At 40.8% G+C, this 27,649-nt stretch overlaps 1 protein-coding gene across 1 annotated transcript in view; it reads right to left on the bottom strand.

Moving 5' to 3' along the window:
* Positions 1–27,649, bottom strand: part of LOC141129377 (beta-1,4-galactosyltransferase 4-like) — a gene marked incomplete in the record, with an annotated part of 270,467 nt that overhangs the window by 31,776 nt on the left and 211,042 nt on the right. Inside the window, 2 exon segments of the mRNA XM_073617385.1 lie at positions 15,453–15,640; positions 19,015–19,247. Of these exon segments, the coding sequence (XP_073473486.1) occupies positions 15,453–15,640; positions 19,015–19,247 (421 nt within the window).

Genomic DNA, 27,649 nt, shown 5'->3' with positions numbered 1-27,649 from the left:
GCTCCTCCCAAGACCTCCTGCTCTCAAACTCCCTTGTCACCTCATCCCATGCTCGCCTTCAGGACTTCTCCAGAGCCTCCCCCATCCTCTGGAATGCTCTTCCCCAATCCGTCCGATTTTCTCCTACCTTATCCACTTTCAGACGATCCCTGAAAACTCATCTCTTCAGAGAAGCCTATCTGGCCCCCACCTAACAACTGTACATTTATCTTCTCAATCAGCACATCACCCACAGCTATTACCTCTTGTATCTCTTAACCTTCCCTCTTAGATTGTAAGCTCTAAGTGAGCAGGGCCCTCTGATTCCTACTGTATCAAATTGTATTGTATTTGTACTGTCTACCCTCAAGTTGTAAAGCGCTACGTAAACTGTTGGCGCTATATAAATATTGTATAATAATAATAATAATAATAATAATAGTATAGTATTAATAGATTTTGTATATGTTAGGCACAATATCACTTTATTAATATTTTAGTGGAAATTTCTTATTTTTTATTTTGATAAGCGCAGCGTGTGTACAATTTGGTTGAACTATTTTGCACGATTATGAGACATGCGAAACGTTAGCAGCTGATCATTTGCAAAGATATACTATTTTGGAGACCAGATTTGGTCAATTACCCGGAGGCTCACAGGACTACAAATTAGCATTCTAGGTTTAATGTGTGTGTATGCTCCGAGGAGGGAGTGGAGCGGGTTCAATATAAAGGATCTACCATATTGATTACAGATTCCACTTTTAGCCCTTCTGCATATGTTCTCAAGTGACCATGGAGTTTGAGGTTTTTCTTTACTCACCCTGATTGTTACTACTGTCATTTTTCTTGTATCAGAATTACCGCTGTGATTAATGTGTTTAAACAAGTTCTCCCAGTAAACTGTTTACGTACACACACATACACTAACACTATGTTGTCAAAAGTATTGTGACACCTGCCTTTACACACACATGAACTTTAATGGCATCCCAGTCTTAGTCCGTAGGGTTCAATATTGAGTTGGCCCACCCTTTGCAGCTATAACAGCTTCAACTCTTCTGGGAATAAAACAGAGAGGAGATAAGGGGCACTCTGGTGGAGGTGGATAGCTGGTCAGAGGGATGATAGTGATGAGATAGCACTTTGGTTAGAGGAGACGCAACGCTGAAGATCTAAAAAAAAAAGGACACATATGTATAGACGCCCGGCTGCCCTTGTGACACGGCTGTATATTTATTCATTGTCAACTCAACATTAGACTTACATCCTTATTTGTAAGTGCACAAACGCCCGGCCGCCTTTATAACACGTGCATATAGACGCACGACCGACCATGTAACACACCTGTGTACTGATTCAATGTCAACCTTTGTATGCATATTTATCATTGCCATCTGTACCCTGTACCTCTGTGTCAAATTCCTTCAGGACTTCATTGTATGTAGCGTAGCACTGACATGAACGATGCAATTTGTGGTTGCACGGTCGCCTTGGCCGTCCTCGTAATACACGATGTGTATGTGTGCGCTGTAAAATATTTTGTACTGTTTGTAGGTCTTATAGCAACACCATCTTGAATTTAAACGCATTGTATGGTGTGCCCCCCAAATATGTTCCTGTATCTCGTACTACACCTGTCACTTCCCTTATCATTGTGTATCCAACATCCGCCCATACTCCTCCCCTTACTCCTCCCCCTCACCATTCATAAGACAGCTTGAGGTGTATGGGTGTAGGTCTGACGAAGGAGCTGCACATGCTCCGAAATGCGTTACTTCCCTTATCATTGTGTATCTAACTCCTGCCCATACTCCTCCCCTTACTCCTCCCCCTCACCATTCATAGGCCAGCTTGAGGAGTATGGGCGTAGGTAGTTTAGGTCTGACGAAGGAGCTGCACATGCTCCGAAACGCGTTACCGCCCCTTTCTCCTCACTGACGCCATCAGCCTTGTGTGCCCCGCAGAGAACCCGGAACACAGGCTTCGCTGCTGCCTAATCCCTCCAACAGGTACGAGAACGCTTTACAGCTGGACGGCCCTACACTGCTCTCTACCACCGTGCTGAGGATGAACACATGCCACAGGTGAGGACTCCTCATTTTATCATGTTTTTTTAACACTCAACGATCTTGTAAGTGCTTTTAACCCTTTGTGCACTTTATTAAATTTTGCATACTGCACATAGAGGCGCCTTTCTATTCCTTTTCAACTCTTCTGGGAAGGCTGTCCACAAGGTTTAGGAGTGTGTCTATTGGAATGTTTGACCATTCTTCCAGAAGCGCATTTGTGAGGTCAGGCCCCCGATGTTGGACGAGAAGGCCTGGCTTGCGGTCTCCGCTCTAATTCATCCCAAAGGTGTTCTATCGGGTTGAGGTCAGGACTCTGAAGCCAATTAGAGCCTCAGGCTTCTAAAAAAAAAAAAAAAAAAAAACAAAACAAAAAAAACCTAATTGGAATCCATCCGTCCAGCAGCCTACATGTAGATTAGGGGTCGGGCGCATGGATTAGGGGGCGCCGCCCCTGCGCCCCGTATGGATGGGCTGCCACTGGTCACATGACAAAAGAAGGTTGGCCAGCATTTGAGACAATGCAGTTGTGCATGCCAGGGCCGTTTTTAGAATTGATTGGACCTCGGGCAAATGTTTTCTTGCCCCTCCACCCCCCTACCCCATACAATTTCGTTCTCCACCTGCTCTGAGACATACAATAATTAGCAGCTAGACTTAAAATCAGTTTACTGTATCAGATCAGGCAGCGATTGCGATTGGTTGCCAGAGGTTACGGTGCATCATTACCGCTTACTGACTGGTTGCTAGAGGTTACAGCACACAGTACGGCTCACTGATTAGTTGCTAGAGGTTACAGCACATGATTTCTGCTTGTTGATTGGTTGCTAGAGATTACTGTACAGTAATACTGCTCACTGATTGGTTGCTAGAGGTTACAGCACATCATCTCCTCGCTGCAGGGGGCATGATATACATATGAATGCTGCCTTTATTTACATATCTATGCCTCCGGATGCATCAATTTACATATGAATGCTGCTGCTATTTACATATGAATGCCAGATATTTATATGTAAACACAGGGTCTGCAGGTGAGTCATCTGTGCACAAAAATAGGGCAGAGCTGGGCAGCATTAGTAGCAGCGCTTCACACTGAGATATCAGGACACAGCACAGGACTAAAACTTCAAGGGACAAGGGAATTTACACTGGGATAGTTGGCAAGTAGGAGGCAGCTGCTTTGGGGCCCCCAAAACAATGACAGGGCCCAGGGCAGCTGCCCCTTTTGCCCGGTCTTAAAGACGGACCTGGTGCATGCAAATCTTTGAGTGTTGGCCAAAGTCTGTGGCCAGCTATACCCTTGTAATCTTCCCCCCTCCCCCCCAAATACACATACTCCTGCTGTGCACCGGGCCTGCAAATGCAGCAAACTGTGCCACCGCCCCACCTACTCTCTGCAAACAAACGACACCGGCGTCACCGCCCCCCCCCCCCCCCCCCACCCTGAGCTCTCTCAGGATAGGTTACCAGCTCATGAGAGAAACATGGAAGCTGCTGACCTCTGCTTCTGAAAATGTTGACCCCCGTGTTCCAAAATTTGTTCCGGGCCTGAGAACTTTCCATTTCAATTGAGAAGTTGATTTACTGACTTTTAAAAGAAAGGAGGTCAATAATGTTGTTCTAACAGAATACAAAAGATTCCATGGAACCATTTATCACTCTCGTGTAAACAGATCAAAGCTTTTTTTTATTCCTTGGGGCGAGCTGCCAGCAGAGAAATATACTGGTAAAGCCGAGCACAAATCAGTACAGCTCTGTAATCAGGAAATTGGACCTTCAGTTATTTTTGTCATCTTTCCATCTATTCAAGTTTCTGCTCTTGTTGATTTAACTTTGGATAGTGAAAATTGAGTACTGTCCGTGATACTTTTTTTATTTGCACTAACATATCATTTTTCATGGGCGAGCTTTCGGGGTGTGTCCCCTTCTTCAAGGTCCAAGCAGTACTGATTCACAAAAGTTTTAGCAGAAGGTAAAATGTAAAAACTTTGGATAGTAAAACATTTTTCTTTTTCTGCCAGTAAATCCCTTATACAGCCCACTTCCTGTTTCTTGTCCGATTATATAGAATTGTATTAACCACTTAAGGACCAGCCTCGTTTTGGAATTTAGGTGTTTACATGTTTAAAAACAGTTTTTTTTTGCTAGAAAATGACTTAGAACCCCCAAACATTATATATTGTTTTTTTTGTTTTTTTTTAACACCCTAGAGAATAAAATGGCGGTCATTGCAATACTTTTTTCACACCGTATTTGCGCAGCGGTCTTATAAGCGCGCTTTTTTTGGAAAAAAAAATCACTTTTTTGAATTAAAAAAATAAGACAAACAGTAAAGTTTGCCCAATGTTTTTTTTTATGTTGTGAAAGATAATGTTACGCCGAGTAAATTGATAAAAAAAGTGCACTTGTAAGACCGCTGCGCAAATATGGTGTGACAGAAAGTTTTGCAACGACCGCCATTTTATTCTCTAGGGTGTTAGAAAAAAAAAATGTATAATGTTTGGGGGTTCTAAGTAATTTTCTAGCAAAAAAAAAAAAAACGTTTTTTAACTTGTGAACACCACATCTCAGAAAGAGGCTCGGTCTTTAAGTGGTTAATTGCATTTGTAAGTTTTGGTACAGAACTGAATTTCTGTTACTTAAAGAATGTATCCATTACAAGAAGTGGCCATTTAGCAGAAGGTCAACACTACGGGTTTTTTATAGAATACTGTTACTTGTTCCTGTCAATCAAAGAAGTTTAAAAGACGTGTAAGCTATTAACAATGAGAGTATTTAGAATTGCTATTACGATCATTTCACCTCTAGATCAAACTATATATGGATATAGCTGCATTTTGCTGACTTGTAGATTTGTAATAGTATAAAAAACTGTTACACACACACAGAAGGAGACACTTTCATACCCTGAAGAAGACATTTTGTTTACTTTAGGCTAGACATGTGCACTGCCAAAAAATTCTTTCGTTTTCGTTTTATTAGTTTATTTTTTTGTTTTTCGGGTCATTCGTTATGATCGCAATTCGTAAATTCGTACATTCAGAAAATTCGTACATTCGTAAATTCGAAACTTCGTACATTCGTAAATTCGAAACTTCGTACATTCGTAAATTCGAAACTTCGTACATTCGTAAATTCGAAACTTCGTACATTCGTAAATTCGAAACTTCGTACATTCGTAAATTCGAAACTTCGTACATTTGTAAATTAGAAATGTGAAAATCCAAAAACCCGAAAATTCAAAAATCTGCAATAGTAACTAACTATTAAATTATAGGTATTGTAATTTCCTTTCAAATTTGGCTGTTAGTGAACGTAACAAATACGAATTTATCCGAAGTTACGAATTATCCGAAATAACGAATGCTGCATCTAAACAAATGGAACGGAACAAATTAATAATAAATATTCATAAAAAGTTTTTATCATTATTGCTATTTATTATTAATTCATTACGTTCCATTCGTTTGGCTATGTCATTCGTTATTTCGGATAATTCGTAGCTTCGGATAAATTCGTATTTGTTACGTTCACTAACAGCCAAATTTGAAAGGAAATTACAATACCTATAATTTAATAGTTAGTGATAGTTAAGTTATTATTAGTTAATTATTTCAGATTTCCCAATTTACAAATGTACACATTTACGAATGTACGATCTGACAGATGTACGATCTGACAAATGTACGAATTTACAAATGAACGCATTTACAAATGAACGCATTTACGAATGTACGCATTTACAAATGTACAAATTTACGAATTTACGAATGTACGAATTTACGAATGTACACGTTTACAAATGTACGCGTTTTCAAATGTAAGCGTTTAGGAATGTACGAATTTACAAAATGTACGAATTTACAAATGTACGAATTTACGCAATTACGAATGTACGCGTTTACGAATGTACGAATTTACGAATGTAGGCATTTACGAATGAAGGCATTTACGAATGTACAAATTTACAAAGTTTTCAAATTTTAATGAATTTGTTGAAATACCTATAATTTAATAGTTAGTGATAGTTAAGTTATTATTAGTTAATTATTATTTCAGATTTCCCAATTTACAAATGTACACATTTACGTATGTACGATCTGACAAATGTACGAATTTACAAATGTACACATTTACAAATGTACGTATTTACAAATGCACGCATTTAGGAATGTACGAATTTAGGAATGTACGAATTTAGGAATGTACGCGTTTTCAAATGTACGCGTTTTCAAATGTACACGTTTTCAAATGTACACGTTTATGAATATACGCGTTTACGAATGTACGCATTTACAAATGCACGCATTTACGAATTTAGGAATGTACGAATTTAGGAACGTACGAATTTAGGAACGTACGAATTTAGGAACGTACAAATTTAGGAATGTACAAATTTAGGAATGTACGCGTTTTCAAATGTACACGTTTACAAATGTACGAATTTACAAAATGTACGAATTTACAAATGTACGAATGTACGCGTTTACAAATGTACGCGTTTACAAATTTACGCGTTTACAAATGTACGCATTTACAAATGTACGCATTTACAAACATACGCATTTAGGAATGTACGCATTTACAAATGTACGAATTTACGAATGTACGCATTTACGAATGTACGCATTTACGAATGTACGCATTTACGAATGAAGGCATTTACGAATGAAGGCATTTACGAATGCACGCATTTACGAATGTACAAATTTACAAAGTTTTCAAATTTTAATGAATTTGTTGAAATTCGTTAAAAGATGAATTTGGAATGAAACGAATTGCACATGTCTACTTGAGGCCTATATTCAGCCTAACTCCTAAACAGCTGTTCTAACAAGACATCTCTGACAATAGAGAAAGCAAGAACCTAATTCTTTTCCTGTATTTTCTTTTACTACAGTTTTTATTCCTAATATCTTTTTTTTTACTACATCAAGCTGTATGAAGTTTTAACTATGTATTTATTTTCAAGTTGATGCCAAGTGTGATCAGATAAACTCACACTCTGTTTTAAGACAGCCTGGCTATTGAACTATTGAAGAAAAACACCTAAAAAGACACTATTGACATTACACGTGTCTGTGAAGTTTTCCTTTATTTTTACATTGGCGAAGCCAGCTCATTTTTTTTTTTTTCCCTGCTCCTCGACAAAGGGGGGAGGCTAACACAATTTCATGATTGATCAAGTCTCGGGGAAAAAAAACGATCAAAGAACCTAGAAAGAGGCGTTTGTGTCCCATCAGACGTGGACGAATGGTCCAAGAAACCGAGCCGGCTAAAGACAAGAAATTCTTCTAATTACGATATGGCATCTGATAACCAAACATGGAGGAACCACAGGCTCCAAGAAGAAATAAAGAAAACATTGGAAAATCGGAAAGAAAGAAAATACATAAAAAAGGGAGAAAATTCGTCATCTCAGGACTGCTTTTTTCGTTAATTATTATTATTATTTAAGGTACTTGTATAGCGCTGTCAATTTACGCAGCGCTTTACATATATATTGTACATTCACATCGGTCCCTACCCTCAAGGAGCTTACAATCTAACGTATACTAGGGCCAATTTAGACAAAAAAATAGCGACAATTTAGAAAAAAAAAAAACGCATTATTTTTTACTTTTTGCTATAATTATCCCCCAAAATATTTAAAAAAACATTTTTTTCTTCAGTTTAGGCCAATACATATTCTTCTACATATTTTTGGTTAAAAAAAAAAAAATCGCAATAAGCGTTTATTGATTGGTTTGCGCAAAAGTTATAGCGTTTACAAAATAGGGGATAGTTTTATGGCATTTTTATTATTAATTTTTTTTTTTCTAGTAATGGCGGCGATCAGCAATTTTTATCGTGACTGCAACAATATGGCGGACACATCGGACATTTCTGACACATTTTTGGGACCATTGTCATTTATACAGCAATCAGTGCTATACAAATGCAATGGTTCCTGTGTAAATGACACCGGCAGTGAAGGGGTTAACCACTAGGGGGCGGGGAGGGGCTAAGTATGTCCTGGGGAGTGTTACTAACTGTGGGGGGGAGGGGCTACGTGTGACGTCACTGATCTCTGCTCCCGATCACAGGGAGCTGAGATCAGCGACACTGTCACTATGCAGAACGGGGAGATGCTTGTTTACATTAGCATCTCCCCGTTTGTCCTCTCTGCTAGGCGATCACGGGTATCCCCGCGGCGTTCGAGTCACTCCTGGACGCAGTCAATTCTATTTTTTCTATCCGCACAGAACCGCATGTAACTAAATCGCAGCTAAACGCAGTGTGTGAATGGGGCCATAGGAAAGCATTGTGTGCTTTTAGCTGCGGTAGAAAACTAGAAAATCCGCTGCTAAAAGCACCAATTTTATCCGTCCGTGTGAAAGGGGCCTAAGAGGGCCAATGAGAGCTGCAGAGCTGGAGGTGTGCTTCTGTGTAAATCCAGGAAGTGAGCAGGCAGCATCTTCAGCTGCCTGCAGTTTAAATGGCTGCAGCCGCACTCAGTGGAGGGAGATTTCTGCAGCATACTGTATTTGGCAAGTACAGAATCACAATATATATAAAATAATATGCAAAGTGGTTGGAGGGAAGCTTCAGAATGGCAAAGATGTTTTTATTACAAATTGTGTGAACAGACTGCAGTTCCTCTTTAATACATCGTTAAATGTGTATTTTACATGCAAGCAGTGTAAATACATGAACCTGAACTGCTGTCAGCAAAAACTCATTTCAGGGAGGTCACGCTCCGTGCCGACAATCCCCCCCCCCCCATTCATAGTAAAATACTATAATAAAATAATACTTTAAAGATAATTATTTATATAATGCCAAAATAAAATAATACTTTAAAAGATAATGTTGTGTTACACTGTGCCCATCTGCAGCCTTGTCAGTGCCCATCAATGCAGCCTCACTGAGCCCATCAATGCAGCCTCACTGAGCCCATCAATGCAGCCTTGTCAGTGCCCATCTGCAGCCTTGTCAGTGCCCATCTGCAGCCTTGTCTGAGCCCATCTGCAGCCTTGTCTGAGCCCATCAATACAGCCTCACTGAGCCCATCAATGCAGCCTCACTGAGCCCATCAATGCAGCCTCACTGAGCCCATCAATGCAGCCTCACTGAGCCCATCAATGCAGCCTCACTGAGCCCATCAATGCAGCCTCACTGAGCTCATCAATGCAGCCTCACTGAGCCCATCAATGCAGCCTCACTGAGCCCATCAATGCAGCCTCACTGAGCCCATCAATGCAGCCTTGTCAGTGCCCATCTGCAGCCTTGTCAGTGCCCATCTGCAGCCTTGTCTGAGCCCATCTGCAGCCTTGTCTGAGCCCATCAATGCAGCTTCACTGAGCCCATCAATGCAGCCTCACTGAGCCCATCAATGCAGCCTCACTGAGCCCATCAATGCAGCCTCACTGAGCCCATCAATGCAGCCTCACTGAGCTCATCAATGCAGCCTCACTGTGTCCATCAATGCAGCCTCACTGAGCCCATCTGCAGCCTCACTGTGCCCATCTGCAGCCTTGTCAGTGCCCATCAATGCAGCCCCACTGAGCCCATCTGCAGCCTCGCTGAGCCCATCAATGCAGCCTCACTGAGCCATCGGTACATTATATATACTAATTACCTGCACTACATGTTCTATACAATATGCTGGTAGAACAATACGGAGACTCAAAGATTGTTTATATGACCACCTCTACTATATAGGAAAGAATCATAGTACTAATGTCGCACGACACTGGAACGAATTCCATAACAAGGATACTTCCAGCCTTATTATCCGAGGCATTGACAAGATTTTGAGACCACCTAGAGGGGGCGACAAATGTAATTTATTATGTAAATGTGAAGTTCGGTGGATTTTCATTTTAAATACTAGGCACCCGGTTTGGACTCAATTTTGAGTGGGATGTGTCCCACTTCTATTAATAAGTTACACTTAGTACCATTTATCGCTTCAGAATACTGTTTCCAAAATTAGCTAATTTTTCCTTTTTTTCTGACTCCTCCAAGTTCTTTTGCCATTGTTTTATTTTTTCAGACAGTCCCCATGTCTCTTTACACCTCAGACTTGGCAATATAGATTTGTTTGCCTCTGTAATACTGACCACATATGTACTTTTTGGGTATACCGTGAGAGACCTCTAAGAGATTAGCCACACTTTTTAGTATAATTATGGTCTCCGTTATAACATATTGAATGTGATCGTGTTTACCACTCTAATATCCTCACCATTTTCATTGCAGATAGCTATATGTATGTTGTTTCATACATACTTTCAGTTGCGATTCAAGTTTTGTTTAGTTGCATTACCCATTTGTGTCTTTTTCAGGTATTCCGTCCCCTAGTGCAGCAGATGGAGGGAGACTCTGGTCATATTCAGTACTATTCTCAGCTCATTCCGTTCAATGTATCCCCATGACATTTAGATTTATTGCTAGTACTGCTGTGGTTGCTGGTGCAGCGGATTGACTGAGACTCTGTGTCCCCGCACAGCGCATCGAGTGAGACTCTGTGTCTCTGTGTATGTTGCTCCGTAGTGCCATGGCTATTTTGCTTGGTTTTGGTTTTTTTTTCCTACATTTTTGTTTAATGCTAGGAAACGTTTTTGTCTCATCCCCTACTTGAGCCTAGGTGATCTTTAGAACTTTTCTCCTATTAAATGAGCTAGGGTCCTGGATATTTTATTCCTTTCCTTCATTCTTACACCAGACACATAAACCCTTCCCTTCTTTCTAAATGACTAACTATTTTGGGGTAGCATTTAATAATTCAACAACAATCTTTTTTTATTCTGACTATTCAGATGAAATATAATACGCTCCTCGGGTTTATATTTATTATCAGCAGTTTATTAACTTCTGGTAACCGTGTCCCCATTTCTGTTACGTGCGATAACATTGTGAAATAGATATATTTTTACATACCATTGGAGTCTTTGAAATTGATACATTTTTATACACCATTGGAGCTTTTAGCACAACATTGGTAGAATTTTTTTAATTCCTTTGTTTATGTGATACTTTGGTGATTTGTCAGATATAGCTACTGGGTGAATTTTTCACAATAACCTAGTTTATGCCTACCATATTTACACATTTATGTATTTTTCTTCATTTTTGTCTATCCTTATTCTTTACCATTTGTATCTTATTTAATTTTATTTTACTTATCTCATTATTATTCCTTTTTGGGTTGTTATTGCATACTTATTATCCCTTTGTGATATGCACACAGTGATGAGACAACATTATGGCTATTATTTTTGATTGCCATCCATTGACATTTGGTTATTCGGAATGTCAATGTTTTTCTGGTTATCCTCAATTCACAGGTGTTCTCTATCCTTGGAATTCTGGGTTTAATTTGTGTTAAGGGTGTTGTCTAATTGTTTAGTTTTTATTGGTGGTTTTTCCGCCTACTTTTCTATTTATATGCACATTTCTTCTTAAACACTTTAGCTATGAGTAAGCATCCATTGATGTGAAACGCGTTGGCTACTGTTCTCTGTATTGTCCTTATGAGGTGACTTATGTTGGATCTTAACGGTTTATAATAAAGATGCCTTCTTTCGGAGTGCGGCAGTCCAGGATTTCTTCATTTCCTCGCCTCCTGATAGGCGTCCAATAGCGGCGCCTGTCGTTTCAGCCAATCAGGTGACGTGTAACAGACCCGAGCACCTGATTGGCAGAGAGGCGGCTTAGTGTTTAGTGTTCATTCGCTTTTCTAACACAGCTGAGTGACGCTCGCAGGTCACTTTTTTTGATGCCTATTAGAGTCTATGGCTCTATCAGGTGCTTTACAAACACCCCCCGCCGCTGTAATTCAGGCTCCCGAAAAGGGGCCGGGTGCCTGAATAGGGGGTGGCAGCAGCGGCACAATGCATGAATCTATCTACTGGTGATAGAGGGGTGGCAGGAGAGAGGGGGTGGCGCCTCTGCACCCTTATGAACGCACCGCCACTGCCTCAGATGACAGCTTCCTCCCCCCAGCCTGTAACTCAGTTGTAAGGATGGGGCTCAGGCGTGTTCGCAAGTCCACGTTTTTCTACCAAAAATATGTAGAAGAATACATATTGGCCTATAACCTGATGAAGACATTTGTTGGCGGTTTTTTTTAGGTTTTTTTTTTGGATATTTATTATAGCAAAAAGTTAAAAATAGTGTTTTTTTTTTTTTTTTCAAAATTGTCGCTCTTTTTTTGTTTATATCGCAAAAAATAAAATCTAGAGGTGATTAAATACCACCGAAAGAAAGCTCTATTTGTGGGGAAAAAAAAAGGTCCAGCGCTGACATCAATTTTGTTTGGATACAGCGTCGCACGACCGCGCAATTGTCAGTTAAAATGACGCAGTGCCGTATCACAAAAAATGGCCTGGTCATTAAGAGGGTAAATCCTTCCAGGCCTCAAGTGGTTAAGAGGAGCAAGTACCGTTTTTTTTTTTTTTTTTTATTGGTACCCACTCCTACTTCCAAAATCCTCTCCTAGACAAGAAGGAAGTCCCTTGCCCCACCCCCTCCCCTCCCCTCCTGCAGCCTGCTGGGACACATCACCTGGCCTAGGAGGCTGCTGGACAATTACCAAAGCGCTGCACTAGCTTGATCATTTGCAATGGGAAGCTGGATGTGGTTCCTCAGGAAGCCACAGCCAGCTCCCATTTCCAAGATGGCAGCGTTGGTTGCCAGTAGTGGTAAGAAAAACTGGCTCCGGGAAGACAGCACTGGACCTCAGGCACCTCAGGCACAGGCACTGGTATGTGCCCGATTTTTAAACTGACATAGAAAATCAAGCTGAAGTTCCTCTTTAGGGTCACAATGCGTACCTCCCAACTTTTTGAGATGGGAACAAGGGACACCTATTAGCAATATTACGTAGGCATAGGACACACCCCCTGCCATGCATCCTTAACCGCTTCGATACCGGGCACTTTCACCCTCTTCCTGCCCAGGCCAATTTTCAGCACTGTCACACTTTGAATGACAATTACTCAGACATGCAACACTGTATCCAAATTAATATTTTATCATTTTTTGGACACAGATAGAGCTTTCTTTTGGCGGTATTTAAATAACCACTGAGTTTTTATTGTTTGCTATATAAAATTTAAAAAGACTGAATATTTTAAAAGAAATAGTTTTTCTTAGTTTCTGTTAAAATTTTGCAACTAAAAAAAAAAAATCTTTTTTTTTCTTTTCATAAATTCAGGTCAAAATGTACTCGGCTGCATTTCTTTGTTAAAAAATAACCCAAATCAGTGTACATTATTTAGTTGGTGTGAAATTTATAAGATCTGCAAACCTATGGTATATACATATTTGAAAATCAATTAGGCCCGATGCACTGATGGCCTATCTTAATTTTTGAGGCCCTAAAATGCCAGAACAGTAAAATTACCCTCCAAATGACCACTTTTTTGGAAAGTAAACAATACAAGGTATTTAGTAAGAGTCATGGTGAATTTTTGAAGTTGTAATTTGTCACAATTTTTTGGAATATGAAAAAAAAAAAAAAAATTTCTTCCCCAAAGTTGTAATTTTAACAAGTTATTTCTCACACAGCATAGGCACACTTATATTTACACCCCCCGCAGTTTGAGACATTTTCACAGCCTAACCGCATACAGGCGGTCCCCTACTTACAAACATCAGACTTACAAACGGCTCCTACTTACAAACACAGGGAGACAACAGGAATTAAGAGGAAATCTTCCCCTAGGAAGGGAAATCCTCTCCTTTAAGAGATAATATGGGAAAAAGGGGTCTCCACTGATGCTTTATCACCAGTCCATGTTTCCCTAACAGCCCAAAATTTTCAAAATCCAATTGTCATAGGGACAGAAAGTGAGGTGAAATCATCTGAACAGGGGCCCAGACAGCTAAACAAATGTTACAGGGGTCTTAACCCTTCCCTATGCTATCCAAAAAGCTTAAAAATAGTTTTATTTTTGGCTGGAGCTACACTTAAAAAATGTACCTGCTCCGACTTACAAACAGATTCAGCTTAAGAACAAACCTACAGTCCCTGTCTTGTTTGTAATCTGGGGACTGCCTGTATAGGGGCCCAAAATACAAGGAGCACCTTCATGCCTTCTAGGAGCATAAATTACAAAATGTATTTCTGGACTACTCTTTAAATTTTTGGAGGCCCTTGGAACATGAGATAAAATTGTGTCTGTTCCAATTCTTTTTATGTCACACGATATTTGCGTAACCGTTTATCAAATCCTAATTTTTAGGAAAAAATACACTACAATTAATTTTAGTGCAAACAAACGCAATATAGTACCCAATTTATCGGGATGATATAAAAAAGATAACGAAACGCGTCAAGATTTTAAATTGTGCATGTCTGAAATGGAAACAAACTACTGTACCTAAAATTGTCCATAGGTGATGCTTTAAAAGCCTTTATAGGTTTAGAATTATTTATAAGTTAGGACCAATTGTTGCATTTATGCTGACGGTCGCAGCAATACCTCACATGTGTGGTGCAATCACCGTTTACATATGTGTGCCGGACCTACACACGAGTGAGCATTTGCATGAATGCACGGAGGGGACGTGGGGGCTTTTACTTTTTTTTTTCATTTATTAATTTACTTCCTTTGTTTTTTTTTTCCCATTTAACTTTATTGCTATCACAAGAGGGTGAACAAGCCCTTTTGCGATAACTTTGGGCAGTGACCTATACTCTTTATGGAGAGATCAGGGGTCTATCAGACCTTCTGATGTCTCCCCTGCCCTCGAAAAGCAACTGATCAAACACAGATCGTAGTTGATCAGCTGCTTCCCTGGCTGTGACAGCCAGAGAATGACAGCTCTGAAACGAGAAGTGGCTAAATCCTCTTTGCTTTTGGGTTAATTCCTCACACAGGAGAGTGCAAAGGAAGATCCTCCATCTCCATACTATGCAGGAGCCTTCTTGACCATTTTCTACAGACCAAGGCTCCCCAGAGGAAACAGGAGAGCCCAGGAACCACTGCTGGTGGTGGCGGGAGGGGCCTTGCAAGCACGGTAAAAGTGACTGAGTGGCTGTAAAGCCGCGTAGATCACTTTTACCTGACAGCTGATCGCAGGCTGAAAATAACAGGATCATGGCTGCACGAGTTCTAATCCTCCTCCAACTATGTTTGGCCTGGGCACTTGGACATCAAACCGATCACGGAAGGGTTGATAAGAGAACCAACCAGAATCTTTCCTATGTAAGCCCAGCTCATTTATAATATATTATGACTGATAATTCTGACTGCAAATGGTAGAGTAGCCCTCTTGCAACTGAGGTGAGGGGCGCTCCACTGACCGAAACTTGTACAAAAGTCCCTTTTCTCCTATGAAAAAGAAATGCACATTTCACAGAACTTTTCACAGGCTAAAACATTGACTAAACACTATCTGCTTTCCTACTTGTATCCGGTGACGTTGCGGCCAACCACCAGGTGTTTGGGCTCGGTGTCGCACAGGTAGGTGTTGAAATCGTTCTCAGGTATCAGGTCCACATCATGTAAGATGAAACAGTCCCATTTCTGTTCTTTCAATGCTTCTAGGTACCCCACGTTGAGTAACTTGGCTCTGTTGAATTTCCCATCACCAGCCTGCAGGGACAATGAAAGAGACACTTTTTCTTGATCACTAAGACAAGCAATTAAAGGGATACTTTAAAGCAATAGTTTTCAATCAGGGTGCCATGGAGACTTAGGGTTCCCTCCAGATGTTACTAGAGGCTGACCAAACTCTGGCTGATTGATCTCCCATTTGATGGTACTTTCATAGATCTAGGACCAAGGACACTAAGCAGAGCTAGCTACAGATATAAATGATCTTTTTTGTAAGGGGGCTATTCTGACCACCAATCTAAGGTACAAATTCTTCCCACTAACCACCAATGTAAGGAGCATTCTGCCCAATGATCACCAATGTAAGGAGCATTCTTTCCACTGATCGCCAATGTAATGCCGCATACACACGAGCGGACTTTTCGACCGGACTGGTCCGACGGACCGAAACCGGCGGACAATTCGACCGTGTGTGGGCTCCATCGGACCTGCAGCGGACTTTTTCGGTCGGAAATCTGACGGACTTCAGATTTGGAACATGTTTTAAATTTGCCTGACGGACTCGAGTCCGGTTGAAAAATCTGCTCGTCTGTATGCTATTCCGACGGACGAAAACCCACGCTAGGGCAGCTATTGGCTACTGGCTATCAACTTCCTTATTTTAGTCCAGTCGTATGTCATCACGTACGAATCCGTCGGACTTTGGTGTGATCGTGTGTAGCCAAGTCCATCGGAAGTCCATCAAAAGTCCGGCGAAAGTCCGTCGGAAAGACCATCGGACCTTTGTTGCCAAAAAGTCCGCCCGTGTGTATAAGGGCATAAGGAGCATTCTCTCCACTGACCACCAATGTAAGGAGCATTCTTTCCACTGATCGGCAATGTAAGACGCATTCTTCCCACTGACCACCAATGTAGGGAGCATTCTTCCCACTGACCACCAATGTAAGGAACATTCTTCTCACTGATCATCAATGTAAGGAACATTCTTCTCACTGATCACCAATGTAAGGAACATTCTTCTCACTGATCACCAATGTAAGGAGCATTCTTCCCACTGATCACCAATGTAAGGAACATTCTTCCCACTGATCACCAATGTAAGGAGCATTCTTCCCACTGACCAGCAATATAATGGGCATTCTTCCCACTTGCCATCACTGGAAGGAGCATTTTTCGCACAGAACCAAAATTAACTTGTTTTAGAAGGGGTTACAACACCTGAAAATGATTTCAAGGATTCCTCTGTGGTAAAAAAGTTGAGAAAGCCTTTTTCAAATTAAGAAAAAGGCCAGCCGCTGGCAACAGCAGGTCTTTGTACGCTATTACTACACACATTTGACTGTGAACAATGGTGGAATTTGCATACCAGCAATCTACATGTTTGTATAGTGTTGTATTGCCAACATTGGAGGACTTGTTTGATTGCAATGGAAATTTTGTACAGTATATGGCAAACAATGTTTGTGGACATGGCTGATTTTTTGACATTCATAGCATAAGTAACACAATGAATCTGAATGTATGAAGTACGTACAGGTAGGTATGTGCACAATAAGTCTGCTATGCTTGTCGTCTAGCCTTTGTGTCAATGTGATACATACAATTTTTCCATCATGAATGATGTGTAATAGGAGATGCACTGAAGTCTTTATGTATCTCGTCTGAGGAGTCCACATACATTTAGGTCCATATATATTTGGATAATTTTCATACTTTTGGCTCTGTATACCACCAGAATAAAATTAAAATAAAACAATCCAAATGAATTTGAAGTGCAGACTTTAAGCATTAATTCAAGGGGTTGAACATAAATATCAAGTACAAATTTTAGGAACTGCAACCATTTTTATACACAGTCCCCCTATTTTCAGGGGCTTAAATGTAACTGGACAAATGAATATAATCATAAATAAAATGTTAGTTTTTAATATTTTGTTGAGAATCCTTTACTGGCAATGACTGCCTAAAGTCTGTAATTCATGGACATTACCAAAGACTGGGTTTCCTCCCTTCTGATACTTAGCCAGGCTTTAACTGCAGCTGTCTTCAGATGTTCTTTGTGAGTCTTTCTGCCTTTAGTTTTGTCTTCAGCAAGTGAAATGCATGCTCAATAGGGTTAAAATCAGGAGATTGACACGGCCATTGCAGAATATTCCACTTCTTTTCCTTCAAAAGCTCCTGGTTGCATTTGCAGTATGTTTTGGATCATTGTCCACCTGTACTGTGAAGCGCCGTCCAATCAACTTTGCTGCATTTGACTGAATCTGGGCTGACAGGATATCTCTAAACACTGCAGAATTCATTCGGCTGCTTCTGTCTTCTGTCACATCATCAATAAACACCAATGACCCAGTGCCACCGAAAGCCATAATGCCCATGCCATCACACTGCCTCCACCATGTTTTACAAATGACGTGTGCTTTGGATCATGAGCTATTCCAAGCCTTCTCCACATTTTTTTTTGTCATTCTGGTACAGATTAATCTTAGTTTCATCCGTCCAAAAAATGCCTTTTCAGAACTGGTTTGGCTCTTTTAGATGTTGTTTTCTTGGCAAATTCTAATCTGGCTTTTCTATTCTTCAGGCTTATGAATGGTTTGCACCTTGTGGTGAACCCTCTGTATTTGCTCTTGTGAAGTCTTCTCTTGATTGTAGACTTTGACAATAATACGCCCACCTCCTGGAGAGTGTTCTTCACTTGCGTGGATTTGTGAATGGGTTTTTCTTTACCATATATAGAGGATCCTGCGATCATCCACCCCTGTTGTCTTCCATGGACGTCCAGGCCTTTTTATGTTTCTGAGCTCCCCAGTGTGTTCTTCTTTCCTCAGAATGTACCAAACTGTTAATTTGGCCACTCCTAATGTTGCTGCTATCTCTCTGATGGATTGGTTTAATTTTTGAAGCCCGTTTCACTTGCATGGACAGCTCCTTTGAACGCACGATGTAGGTTCACACCAATAGATTCCAAATGCAAAAACCACATTTAGAATCAACTCCAGACCTTTTACCTGCTTAATTGACGAAGAAATAACGAAGGAGTAGCCCACACCTGGCCATAAAACAGCTTTTGATTGAACTGTCCAACTACTTTTGGTCCCTTGAAAAAGGGGGGATGGCTATTCCTAAGAGCTGTAATTCCTGAACCCTTCCTCCGATTTGGATGTACATACTCTCAAATTAATCAGCCAACATCCATTATAGAACTATAGCTTGAATATGTTTTGGTAAATACCTGAAAAAATCTAAAATTGTGCCTGTGTCTAAATATATATGAACCTAACTGTATATAAAAGTGGGTAAAATAAGTATTGCACGTCACCATTTTTCTAGGTAAATATAATAAATATAAAATGTGATAGTGTAATATAAGATTCAATTTCGGCTTTAAATATTAGTCACTGTGGTCTCACCTGATGAATGACGTAGATGCCGTAGTCCAGCTGCTGCCTCTGCAGGAAGGGGTGGAGGTTGTCCAGTAGGTAGAGGAGGTGTTTTTCCCGGTTCCGATGTGGAACGAGGATGGCCACACGTTGCTGGGCTCTGCAGCTGTCTGGGTGGTAGCGACCATGGTCTACATTGGGGTACCTTTTCTGTACTTCTTCTAAATTCAAGGAAGGGTCAAAGGAGAGTGGTATGGCCCCCTCTGCAAAACAAAAGGCCAGTACTGTAAATACAAGCCAGTGAGCAATAGTACGCAGTCCCTGTCCTACACCTTTATGCCTACACAGGCTAGAAATGTTCAAATTCTGAGGCTGGGTTCACATCTATGCGAATTGGATGTGGGAAACCCGCACCCAATTTGCAATAGCAGGAGATTATGACTGACTCTCTATGGAGCCGGTTCACATATCTCCGCTGTGGCTCCGGTGCAAATTTGCACAGGAGCCCTGTGCGTCTTTTGGTCAGTTTCAGGTCCGAATTCATCCAAAAATTCGGGCCGAAATCGGACCTGAAGCAGTGAATGGGGACGCATCGGACCCCTGCTGTGAGCCGCATGTAAAGATAGTGTGAACCCAGCCTCAATGAACAGGACATACACTTTACAAACATACATCAAAAAGTCTCATAAATACTAACACAAAAAATCCCTTAGCACAAAATTCACATTGCAATGAAAAAACAAGAGAATAGGGCAATATGAAAGGAAATCTCCAAAGAGGTCCTTACCTCATTAGAGGAATGGGAACAGACAGCGGTATACTCCTTTAATAAACTTTATTTCAAAAAGTGCAAAATGCAAAAAACTTGACGTTTACAATAGGTTATAGCAAAATCTAAAAGAGACAACGCTGTTCGTTTAAAAACGCACACCCGGGGTCACAGCCATGCTCATCCATCCATTTTGCACATTTTTTGAATACAGTTTATTAAAAGGAGTATACCGCTGTCTGTTCCCATTCCTCTTCTGAGGTTCGGACCTCTTTGGCGATTTCCTTTCATATACAGTGGAACCTCGGATTACGAGCATACTCGTAATCCAAAGTATTCGCATATCAAAGCGAGTTTCCCCATTGAAGTCAATGGAAAGGAAAATAATTCATTCTGCATTGACTTAAATGGCATGCAATACCGCATGCAGCCAAAGGTGGGGGGTGCCAGAGAGCCTCAGAAATGGCTGGAAAGGCCCGGAGACACCTCGGCTGACCTCAGCAAACCTTGGAAAGACTCAGTTCCCGAGGTTTGCCGAAGTCAGCCAGCTGTCCTCGGGCCTTTCTGCGCATTTCCGAACAGCGCCGATCTGCGCCCCCCCACACCTCAGGCCAAACGAGGTACTGCACGCGCTTTGACCTGAATCATGCTGGTTTTGCGAGACAAGACTCAGGTTCCACTGTACCTCTATTCTCTTGTTTGAGTAATTTTGGTCCTCCATTGGTGAACTCCACCCAAGTTTGGGCAAGTTGGCACTCCAGCATTTGACCTGACCAGGTGGATTTTGGTCACCAGGTCCGTGCCCGTTCCTACTTTTGATGCAATTTTTTAATGAGTACCTGTGAGCTGAACCACCCCTTAGCTTCTTACATCAGACACCAGCGGGGAGATTTCCCCACAGCAGTTTGGGCCTTGACCATCTCTCAAGACTTTAAAGCCCAACTCCAGCAGGAAGAGTTTGGTCTTTGGCAGAGCAGAAAAGCAGGGCTGTGATGGGGTGGGGGACAGCTGCCCCAGGCACAGATGTTAATATACTAAAATTGGAGAGTGCAAAACCGGGTGCACTCTCCAGTTTTAGCAAGTCAACCCCACAGTGTCCTTCATATAGGGGGGATTGGGCCACCAGGGATGAGAAGTCTTGGGCAGATCTCCTGTTCTGCCAGTCAAACTAGGCCACCTGACCGAATTGAGACCTCCATCAGTGGGGGACTACCACTATCATTTGTAAGCACAGAAGCCAGCACAGGAAGTCTTCCACTACTCGCTTCCTCTGCAGCTCTGACAGATGACATCTATTGCAGAGTGCGGCACAGGAAGCTAGTAGCAGAAGACTCCCCCTGTTGGCTTCTGTGTTTACAATTGACAGTGGTGATTGAGTAAGCTGTCAAATGTTGGCATAGAGGGGCCCATCTTCATGCTTCTTGGGAAGTGGGAACCATTTGGGTGGTGTGCTACCTGCATTGTGAGGGGGCGCTCATGAGAGTGGTGCACTCCAAATGTGTTTGAAAGGGTGGCAAAAAGCCTGTTCGACTAATGTGCTCTTGGCAACCGCGTGCCTGCACTATGAGCCATTGACTCTTCATTAAAAGTTCTGGACTGTATCCCTTCCCTATGCAGAATGTTGTACAAGAAGCTAGAAACTGAGGCCTCTAAGTATTTTATTTTTACCTTCGATATTAATCGGTAGCTCCAGTCTGCATTTACATTGTTGCGTTCCAGAATCTCTTTGTACATATCCATCCATAATGCACCTCATTGCATGTTGTATATGTGAATGTACGGTAAGCGGTTTAGCATACAAATAGGGCTTGTTCACACCAAAAGATTCATTTAAAAGATACAGTTAATGCATCTTGCCATACAATGCATGGGACCGGGCCCAAATTTTACATTTCTCATGCCCATGGATATGGCCAATGCTGGAAAACACAGCGAAATGTATTACAACTGTATTATAACTTAGAACTAGCTATGCAAGAGGTCATTCTTGGATGGACAATAACAAACAGCCAAACACTGCTGCTCCTGTCCATTGAAGCAACACCCATATGTCGGTAAAAAAAAGGGAAGAGCTTAGCAATGGGTTTTACTGCAATGCTGTTAAAAGCTGTACTAAAGTCAAGCCAAGCACAATAAAAAATTATATTACAAGTATGAAATAAGCTAATATGTTGATATAGTGATTGTGATTTAACTACAGGTTGATGGGAGGCATAGTAGGAAAAGCAATGGTTTAATCCTGACCGATTTAACCCTCCATGCTGAGCTGCACATGGAAATGTCTCATTGGCACCCAACTTGCTATTGAGTGTAGGGATGTCTTCTCATGTAAACAAAAAGGTAATGGTGCTACTACCTTAATATTTATTTTACAGTGCCTTGAAAAAAGTATTCACACCCCTTGACATTTTCCACATTTCGTCATTTTACAACCAAAAAATTTATTTTATTGGGATTTTATGTGATAGACCAACACAAAGTGGCACATAATTGTGAAGTGGAAGGAAAACGATAAATTGTTTTCCAAATGTTTTACAGATAAATATGTGAAAAGTGTGGGGTACATTTGTATGGCGCCCCCCTGAGTCAATACTTTGTAGAACCACCTTTCACTGCAATTACAGTGCCAAGTCTTTTTGGGGATGTCTCTACCAGCTTTGCACATCTAGAGTGAAATTTTTGCCCATTCTTCTTTGCAAAATCTCAAGCTCTGCCAGATTGGATGGACAGCAATCTTCAAGTCTTGCCACAGATTCTCAATTGGATTTAGGTCTGGACTTTGACTGGGCCATTCTAACACATGAATATGCTTTGATCTAAAACATTCCATTGTAGCTCTGGCTGTATGTTTAAGGTCGTTGTCCTGTTGGAAGGTGAACCTCCGCCCCAGTCTCAAGTCTTTTGCAGACTCTGATGCTCTGTACACACGATCGGACATTCTGACAACAAAATCCATGGATTTTTTCCGACGGATGTTGGCTCAAACTTGTCTTGCATACACACGGTCACACAAATCTTGTTGGAAATTCCGAACGGCAAGAACGCGGTGATGCACAACACGTACGACGAGCCGAGAAAAATGAAGTTCAATAACCAGTGCGGCTCTTCTGCTTTAACACAACGGATTTTGCTGTCGGAAAATTTGAGATCCAGATCTCAAATTTTGTGTGACGGAAATTCCGATGGAAAATGTCCGATGGAGCCTACACACGGTCGAAATTTCTGACAACAAGCTCCCATCGAACATTTTCCGTCGGAAAATCCGGCTGTGTGTACGGGGCATAACAGGTTTTCTTCTAAGATTATTAAGAAAAAAGCGAAGGACACCAACGCAGGATGGCACTGCGGGTGTACAAAAATATCAAAGCTCCACGTCCTAACATATTGAGAAATTGAGGAAAAATATAACTTTAAAAAATTTACTTTATAGGCACCGCTGATAAAAAGTAATACATTATATTAAACACACCACATAAATATAAAAACAGAATTTAATAGACAGCAATTGAGAAAACACACAGTAGTCAAATAGATGCCTCCAAGACAGCCATCTACGTTAGGGGTGTACTGGTGACAACCCCAACTATTGTCATGACCGCTACATACAGAGTATGAATTACACAAAGCTCGACATGTTTCGTGGGGGACCGCTTCTTCAGGAGCTTATATACAATTTCTAAATGAAAATGGAGAGACATTCATTAAGTATATATACAGTGGATATAAAAAGTCTACACACCCCTGTTAAAATATCAGGTTTCTGTGATGTAAAAAAAAAATGAGACAAAGATAAATAATTTCAGAACTTTTTACCAACTTTAATGTAACCTATAAACTGTACAATGCAGTTGAAAAATAAACTGAAATCTTTTCGGTGGAGGGAAGTAAAAATAAAAAAACTCAATATGGTTGCACAGATGTGCTCACCCTTAAACTAATACTTTGTTGAAGCACCTTTTGATTCTGTTACAGCACTCTGTAGTCTTTTTGGGTATGAGTCTATCAGCATGGCATATCTTGACTTGGCAATATTTGCCCACTTATCTTTGCAAAAACACTCCAAATCTGTCAGATTGCGAAGACATCTCCTGTGCACAGCCCTCTTCAGATCACCCCACAGATTTTCAATGGGATTCAGGTCTGGGCTCTGGCTGGGCCATTCCAAATCTTTAACCTTCTTCCGGTGAAGCCATTCCTTTGGTGATTTGGATGTATGCTTTGGGTTGTCGTCATGCTGAAAGATAAAGTTCCTCTTCATGTTCAGATTTCTAGCAGAAGCATGAAGGTTTTGTGCCAATATTGACTGGTATTTGGAACTGTTCATAATTCGACTAAGACCCCTGTTCCAGCCGAAGAAAAACAGCCCCAAAGCATGATCCTGCCACCAACATGCTTCGCAGTGGGTAGGGTGTTCTTTTGGTGACGTGCAGCGTTTTTGGAATATTTCTGTAGGCCTCCCTGACCAGTTTTCCTCTCGTCTTTTCATCAATTTTGGAGGGACGTCCAATTCTTGGTGTTCAATGGTATATCTAATGCCTTGGAAATACTTTTGTACCCTTCTCCTGACTGATACCTTTTAACAAGGAGATCCCTCTGATGCTTTGGAAGCTTTCTGCGGAGCATGGCTTTGGCTGTAGGATGCGTCTAAGAAAATGTCAGGAAAGACCTACTAGAACAGCTGAACTTTATTTCAGGTTAATCAAAGGCACTTTAAATGATGGCAGGTGTGTATTGACTCCTATTTAACATAAGTTTGAAAAGGATTGCTTAATTCTTAACACAGCTACATCCCCAGTCATAAGAGGGTGTGCACACTTATACAACCACATTATTTGAGTTTTTTATTTTTACCTCCCCATCCTAAAAGATTTCAGTTTCTTGTTCAACTGAGTTGTACAGTTTATAGGTCACATTTAAAAGGTGGAAAAAGTTCTGAAATTATTGATCTTTGTCTCATTTGTTTACAACACAGAAACCTGACATTTTAACAGGGGTGTCCAGACTTTTTATATCCACTGTACGTATATATAATTCCATAGATCATGCATCAAGATATATACTACTTATTCACCGGTGTGATATAAACATATAGCAAATAGTGCGTCTATGAACCAGCACCTCAGACATACACATGCGATTGAGCTATGGGCAAATGTGGGGACATGCCAGGCATCATAAAGTGCATCAAGTTAGAGAGAGACCTCATCATAAAACATGTAGCATTAACCTGTAATGTACTTTAGTCAGAATAAATAGTAATAAGGAAGGAGGAAACAGCTATCTCAGAAGAAAAAAAATAAATAAAATCGCCTGGTTGCATATAGACTCACCTCTGACACTTATGTAGGATCAAACCAAGTCAGCTTAGCTCTCCCACAGTATTCAAAGTATTCTTAAATGGATAGTCAGTAAAGGCGTGAATGTTGAGATATGATGTTGAGATAGCGGTTTCCTCCTTCCTTATTACTATCTATTCTGGCTAAAGTACATTACAGGTTAATGCTACATGATTTATGATGAGGTCTCTCTCTAACTTGATGCACTTTATGATGCCTGGCATGTCCACACACATTATATATATATATATATATATATATATATATATATATATATATATATATATATATATACACATACATACACACACACATATATATACATATATACACACACACATATATATACATATATACACACACAAATATATATATATACACACACAAATATATATATATATATATATATATATATATATATATATATATATATATATATATATATACACACATACACACACACACACATACATACATACACACACATACATACATACATACATATACACACATAATGAGTGTCTCTCGATCTTCATTTATGAACTGTATATAAGCTCCCGAAGAAGCGGCTCCCTGCGAAACACGTCGAGCTTCCTGCAATTCATACTCTGTAGCCGTCATGACAATAGTTGGGGTTGTCGCCAGGACACCCCTAACGTAAAAAAATCAATCCCCCGCGCTAAAGGTACTACTAATTAGTGATTAGGCCTGCCGTTGCTGTACATGACATATGGGGAGATCCCCATATGGGGATAGTCTTATGCCCACAAGGTAGTTGTTTATGCATGTTATATGTATGTCTTCTGGATACGACAGTGGCTGAAAGTGTTACTGTTATACAATGCCCGATCGATCAGTTTTATCTTAGATAGTGAGACCTGCTCCTTTCAGCAACCCCCAAGTGTGTCCTGAGGAAGCAAAATAGTGAAACGCGTTGACGCATAGGGGCTCACTGCTGTCTGTTTGGTGTCAATCTGTTCACGCCATACATTTACGACCATCATGCGTTTTTTGTAGGTTTTTTAATTTTTTTCTACTTGACTTGTCTGATATGATGCATTGTTAATAAAGTACTATTATACTATACTGTCGTCCATCTTGCCTGTAAAGTCCAATTTAGAGCCGTTTGGCTCTCCATTTTTTTTTTCTGTAAATTTAATCCCATAGGGATGTGGCCTTAGAAGTGTTATCTCAATTTTTGTACATGACATAAGTGAAAACATGGAAAAAAAAAGGTATGAATACCACAGCGCTGACAGCCTGAATAAATAAAGTGCAACTGTAGTGCATACAAAATTAAGTGCAAAATGAATCCAACAATGCAAAAAAAAATATATCAAGCATGTAGCCAGTGAAAACTTAAACACACGTGTAAATGAGCATAAACTTCTAGTTGGAAAGTTCCTTTCATAGGTGCTGCTCTGCTAGAAATAGTGCAAATCAATATTAAAACAGGTGGACCAGTGAAAGTCCAAAAAGACGTCTACATAAACATATAGCAATTCTCAGTTTCTTTTAAAAGTGCCACTGTGCTAAAAAAAACTTATGATGCTGTAAACAGGTGCATACAGGATACACCCCCCCCCCCCTTATGGTTGAACTCACCAGATCCAATGGAAAATGAAAAATACAATGAAAATAAAAATAAAAATAACAAATAAATAGTACAAATAAAAATAAACATGAAATAACTAAAAAAATGTAACTAAAAAAAAAATAAAATTGAAATGGTGATTGGGCGGAGCCCGCACCTGGCTATAAATCTCACAGCGATGCCTTGAGTCTCTTGTCTTTGATAACGCCCTGTGGGAAAGGCACGCCTGTTCTGTCAGTCACACTGGGCCACCCAATGCCATACGGACCTCCTTCAGCAAGGAACCCAACACAGGAGTTGACAGCTCACCTGATGGTCCTTGTCACATGTAAAACACAGAAGCCGGCAGAGGAAGTCTTCTACTACTCACTTCCTTTGCTGTACTCTGCAATAGATGTTATCAGTCAAAGCCTCAGAAAAAGTGAGTAGTGTTAAGACTTGCTAGCAACCTTGATTACAAAAAGCAGCTTGGACTAAGTGGGGCTGTCAGACCCTGTGTGGGTCCCGCACTGTGGAAAGTCTCGATGGAGTCAACCTAAGCAGCAGAAGCAAGTATTTTAAGATCTTTTGTAAATACTCTCCACTGTCTCACTCAGACGTAGATCTTATATAGTCTGCCATGCTGTACAATCCCTATTCTGTACCATCATAGGTGTGCACAGCCTATTGCATTAGGGTGTGCACCCCAAAGTTCCAACACACATAAATGCCACCTTCTGTCACAGGAAGGGGGCTCTGGTGGTGGGAGGCAGTCGATTGGGAGCATATTATGGTACACCCTAAATACTGGTGTAAAGTGTTCCTAAAGTTGAACCTAGACTTTTATATAATGGGGGCATTTACACTGGCCACTGGCACCCCCGACCACCCACCTGGTGCTGCTTCTGGATAATGCTAATGCACATGGGGTGATTAGGGTGTGCCCAGGCACACCCGGAACACCCTGTGCGCACGCCTATGTGTACT

This window comes from Aquarana catesbeiana, linkage group LG02 (genome assembly GCF_042186555.1).
Source record: "Aquarana catesbeiana isolate 2022-GZ linkage group LG02, ASM4218655v1, whole genome shotgun sequence".
Classification (NCBI taxonomy): Eukaryota; Metazoa; Chordata; class Amphibia; order Anura; family Ranidae; genus Aquarana; species Aquarana catesbeiana.
The sequence above is the reverse complement of the archived record's forward strand: the minus strand, read 5'-3'. Positions and strand labels throughout refer to the sequence as shown.